At 48.0% G+C, this 5641-nt stretch overlaps 1 protein-coding gene across 1 annotated transcript in view; it reads right to left on the reverse strand.

Annotated features, from left to right (window-relative positions):
- Positions 1 to 4007: 4007 nt before the first annotated feature.
- LOC107567357 (V-type proton ATPase 116 kDa subunit a-like) overlaps positions 4008 to 5641 on the reverse strand; it is a 15788-nt gene continuing 14154 nt past the window's right edge. The window contains exons 10-12 of the mRNA XM_016253025.1: positions 4550 to 4707; positions 4372 to 4462; positions 4008 to 4225 (exon numbers count right to left, since the gene is read on the reverse strand). Coding sequence (XP_016108511.1) covers positions 4103 to 4225; positions 4372 to 4462; positions 4550 to 4707 — 372 coding nt within the window. The 3' untranslated portion in view covers positions 4008 to 4102. The remainder of the gene's footprint in view (positions 4226 to 4371; positions 4463 to 4549; positions 4708 to 5641) is intronic.

The following is a 5641-nucleotide window of genomic DNA, read 5'->3' on the forward strand; positions in this document are numbered from 1 at the left end:
TAAACATAAAACCATGTCTGCATTTGTGATCGGAGAAACTACAAACAACAAACCTACTCTACACTGCCCAAAACTCGCGTTTGAATTGTCAGTGGCAAATTCTTTAAATATAAAAACTCAGCCTCAGCACTTCTAAAAGGCCTGGTAGCGTACCTGAAGACAGGCAATGCCTGAAGAAATAGACCTCTGTCATCTGTCATCTCGAGGCAGTTAAAGTGTAGCCGACCTTCTGCATCCGACCAGGAGCTGAAGGTCGGTCTGCCCTCTCACAGAGCTCCCCAACCTGTGTTGGATACATCTGTCAAGACAACCTTCCTTCTGTGAATCATGCCCATTGTCACGCCCTGCTTGAACCACTGTGGGGCTTTCCAAGGGGCCAGAGCTGTCACACAGATCAGCCAGTACTGAAGGGGTCTCATGCGGAGCAAGCCAACTGTAGTACCTGCGATGCAGAGGCCATGAGGCCCAGCATCTTTTGAAACGTTTTGAGGTGGAGAGAGGCTACGATTTTGAAAGAAGCCGTGAGCTGTTGTATGGCCAGTGCACGTTCTGGCGCGATTACCACCCTCATGTGGACCGAGTCGAAAACTGCTCCCAGAAACTAAGTTTGTTGGCTGGGAGACAGTGAGCTCTTGGCAAAATTGACCCCGAGTCCCAGGCACTCTAAGTGGCTGAGGAGGAGAGACCTGGGATATTAGCTGGGATATTAGGCCTCTGACTGAGCCAGTCGTTGAGGTAATTCAGAATGTGGACTCCCATTTGTCTCAGAGGGGAGAGATCCGCATCCATGCCACTATCTCAAAAATATATCTAAATGACGACCTATGCTCTCAATGTCAAATGCAGAATCGTTAATTCATGCGTTCATGACCTCAAGTTTATATTATTGTAATGCTTTATTGGGTGGTTATTCTGCACGCTTAATAAACAAACTCCAGCTGGTCTAAAATGCAGCAGCAAGAGTTCTTACTAGAACCAGGAAGTATGACCATATTAGCCCGGTTGTGTCAACACTGCACTGTCTCCCTATTAAACATTGCATAGATTTTAAAATCTTGCTTATTACTTACAAAGCCCTGAGTGGTTTAGCACCTCAGTATTTGAATGAGCTCTTATTGCATTATAGTCCTCCACGTCCACGGGAGGCAGACACACTCTGTCAGTTTAAATCTAGATTAAAGACCCATCTCTTTAACCTGGCTTACACATTACACACGCACACATTTCTAATATTCAAATCCGTTAAAGGATTTTTAGGCTGCATTAATTGGGACAACTGGAACCGGGAACACTTCCCATAACACCCGATGTACTTGCTACATCGTTAGAAGAATGGCATCTACGCTAATATTAGTCTTTCTTTCTTATTCCGAGGTCACCATAGCCACCAGATCCAGTCTGTATCCAGATCAGATGGTCACTGCAGTCACCCGGATCCAGTACGTATCCAACCCAGATGGTGGATCAGCACCTAGAGATGACCTCTACAGCCCTGAATGTCAGCGGAGACCAGGACAACTAGATGAGCCCCAGAGACAGATCCGCAGTGAAGCCCTTGTCTCCTAGACGGCCACTGGGACAAGACTACAGGAACCAGAAGAGTCCTCTGCACAATGTGACTTTGCTGCAGCCTGGAATTGAACTGCTGGTTTCGTCTGGCCAGAGGAGAACTGGCCCCCCGACTGAGCCTGGTTTCTCCCAAGGTTTTTTTCTCCATTCTGTCACCGCTGGAGTTTTGGTTCCTTGCCGCTGTCGCCTCTGACTTGCTTAGTTGGGGACACTATATACTATATACACTATATAATATCCAGCGATATCGTCGACTTGATTGCACAGATACTATTTAAATTTAACTGAGCTGGATGATGACATAACTGAGAATTCAATGATGAACTGCCTTTAACTGAAAATTTAACTGAGTGTTTACTATTTACATTTTGCATTATTGACACACTATTTTCTTATTTAATACTGTAAAGTTGCTTTGACACAATCTGTACTGTTAAAAGTGCTATATAAATAAAGGCGACTTGACTTGACATTCTGAACGGCCGTTTCATAAGGGCACGGTTCAGGTGTCTGAGATCGAGGATGGGCCAGAGGCCGCCATCCTTTTTGGGGATGAGAAAGTAACGGCTATAGAAGCCTGACTCGCTCTGAGCTGGCGGAATCGTCTCTACGGCTCCTTTTGCCAGTAAATTAATCACCTCGGATCGCAAGATGTGAGCGTCCTTGCTCTGCACTAAGGTGGGACCCACGCCGCTGAATCACGGGGGTCTTCAAGTGAACTGGAGTAACCTAATTTTCTAATCCCCAAAACCCAGTCTAACACTCCGGGGATGGCCTGCCAGGCCTCGGCCCGTGTTGCGAGGGGTTGGATTAGTTCGGGTGGTGAGTTGCCGTCCGGGGACTTGACACTCATGATAATTGGAAGAGGAAATTTGCTCTCTTTTTGAAATTTATTTTTTATTTTTTCTCTTGCTATAACAGCTGTTTGTGTGGGCGCTTTTGGACGGGCCCAGTATTCACAACAGTTTTTGGGACAAACATACTGCCACCGGCACCCTGAAACGAACGGAGTGCTTGGGGGCATAACAGAGGGCGTTTGGGGGGGCGATCCAGCACTGGTGAGACTTTGCCCCCTCCTCTTCCTGTCTAGCAGATCAGGATGACGCCTGAGGTGCAGGATCCAGCGTCAGCCTGGGCCGGGGTCCTTGGCGCTTTGGAAACGGGTAGCGTTTGGCCTAGCGGGAGCGCTGTCGGGGCTCAGGCTTCTGATGTTGTCCTGCAAGGTTTGGAGGGGTGAGCGACCTTCGCTTTCCATCCAATGGCAGTGGGTGGGCAGAGGTGCGCAGCCACTGACTCATCGAGGGGAGACAGCTTCTCATAGCCTTTTTCTTCAGCGCCGTCTACTGAGGAGAGCGCAGAAGAAGAGGACGTGCGAAGGCGAGCCGAGTAGGGAGCACGCCACAATTTTGTGAGCTCGTCGTGGACCTTCGGAAAAAACGTGGAGGCTCGCTGACGAGGGGGCTGACGGCGCCCCAGCAGGAACCATTAGTCCAGATGGCTACGAGTGGGCTCCTCCTGCGTAGACCACTCCAATCCCAGCTCCTTGACCGCTTTAGAGAGGACAACGAAAAGTTTGGAGTCCATCCCTTGTTTGGCGTCGCTGGGATCCGAAGATGGCAAAGGGGCAGGGTCAATGGTAGAGCCCGACATCTCCTCCGCGTCTGATGCTGCTATTGACATGCTGTCATCTAGCAGTTCATCCTCAATTCCACCGAACGAGACCATGTCGCTCGCATCCACTGAGGGACGCTGGTCTGGGTGTTCGAAGAGGACGGGAGAATCCGCTCGCAGCAGAGCGCTGAGTCCCCCTGCCCTGCTGTTTTTTCCTCACCGGTCCCTGGGAGGAAGAAAACGGGAGGGCGAGAGGGGCGGAGTCGCTCTCTGAGAAGAAAGCGATCCGAGCGCACAGAGAGGCGAGACTCATGTTCACGCAGTGTGAACAATCCATCTCGGTCAGAGCGGCTTCTGCGTGGGGCTTGCCCAGATAGGAAACGCACTCTGAGTGGCCGTCGTCAGTGTGCAGTGCAGTCCTGCATGAGCCAGCGGCGTGGCATTTAAAACAATGCCGCTGCTCTTTTAGAAAAATAAATTTGCTTTAAGCTCACCGGATGGCGGCAGGGGACGAGCTGGTATCTGCACTGGACGCTGAGGCGGCTCGGAGAGCGGGCGGAAACAGCAGAGCGGCGCACTCAGCTTCTTGCCTGCAGCGAGGCATGTCAACGGCAAGCGCTTCAAGTCCCGTAGATCAGCGAAGGGAAGATTGTCGTCGCTGAAGGAGAATTGATCTGAGATCCTATGGCGAAATGCCCGCTTATATAGCCAGATGGCCCCGCCCATTCTGGCAGGCTTCGTTGCCATAGGCTCATGCAGCTCTGCTGCCGAGCCATTGGTTCGTTTTTAATTTACTGCACGAACCAATGGCCGTGCAGTTACACTGCGTGATTGTAAAGGCTTCAGTCCTCGGAGAAAAAGGAGTTTTCCCCATAAGCGTCTAGCGACGCAGTACGAGTGCAGTATCGAAATGGAAACATACTTACATGTAGTTGAATAAGGATAAACACACACCGAAGGTCATATGGATGACTCCAATAATGACAGACATCTTCATCTTATAGCTGTTGAGGAACGTCAGATGATTATTGGCCAGACCCCAAATCTGAGGGAGATAAAGAATTAGTTATTGTTCAGGATTCCTTATACCAACACAGTGATGGAGATATATTACTCTTAAATCAAACTATAAACACAAATAACAGAAAAGGGTACTGCAATGTCATTTCCACAGTAATTTGGCTGACTTACCGGATCAACGCCAAAAGGATAAGGACCAGTGAAAACGCCTGTGACATTGGGGTCCAGCGACAGATACTGATTACTTTTGAAAGTCTCCTCTCTACACACAGAGACAGACAGACTTTCAGAACTTCATATGCAATATCTTTGGCGTTATGATGGATAGATGTGTGTGTGTGTGTCATACGTCCAGTTGTAGAATTCTGCATTGGGCCGGATGTGCCATCCTGAGGAGAAGGTGTTGAGGCCCCGGCTGAAACATTCATTGTAAATGGCTCCGGTATAGATAGAAAACAGCCCCATTAACAAAATAAGATATCGGCCTCCAAACATCATCTGCCAGATCTGACCCACAAGAGACCCCAAGAAATCAGTACATGCATAAAAATACTGTAAAAACTAGAACTGTCTCCATCTCTGCTTGAGCATCTGGTGTTTTCATGTTTGCATAATATCCAAGATTTTTGTGGATGATTATTATGTATAATATAAAGCAAATCTGTTGTTACAAACAAATAAGCACACCTGCTTCGAAGTTTCTGGGCTGCATTCCACTTCCGTTGTTATGCCCTTTCCTCACTAACTTCAAATGTAAAAACACAATCTACTCCACTTTACTGTGGCGCTGCAGTTTAAAATGTATGTTGGGAATAAAAGGGAACTAATTCCCTTCCAACCTTTCCTGAAGTCTCATTGGCTCACGCCAGTCCAATTAACTGGCCAATTGTCGCGAAGTATGCAAATCACATGCAAATACTGACAAGCTCAAGAGGCAGTATAAAATGCGGTGCACGCGACAATTACGTCAGTATCTGATACTGAACGCCGCTTAGATGGTCGAGCAGCGAACACGGCGACCTTCGCGATGTCTCGTTCCCACTCTCAGGGAACCGAGGTTACGATAGTAAAGATCTAGATCAAAGCTGCAGAAAGAGTATGGTGGCAAATCACTAAATCCTACTGACCTTAATGTATATCGATCACTCCTCTCTTCATTCTCTGCTAATGTCTCCACTGCTAAAAGGACATACTAGCACAACAAAATTAACAATTCCCATAACTCTCGCATGTTCTTTAAAACATTTTCCTCCCTCCTTTGCACCCCCGCCTTCATCAACTCCAACAGCTGATGACTTCCACAGCTGCCGAGCTGCCACATTCTTCATTAATAAAATTACAAACCTCAGTGCACAGTTTGCCAAACCACAAACTGTCAAACACATCTTACCAGCAAGCATAAACTCATTTTCATCCTTCTCTCCACTCTCTGAGGCAGAAG

The sequence above is a fragment of the Sinocyclocheilus grahami genome, unplaced genomic scaffold, assembly GCF_001515645.1.
Source record: "Sinocyclocheilus grahami isolate Dianchi unplaced genomic scaffold, SAMN03320097.WGS_v1.1 scaffold1150.1, whole genome shotgun sequence".
Taxonomy (NCBI): Eukaryota; Metazoa; Chordata; class Actinopteri; order Cypriniformes; family Cyprinidae; genus Sinocyclocheilus; species Sinocyclocheilus grahami.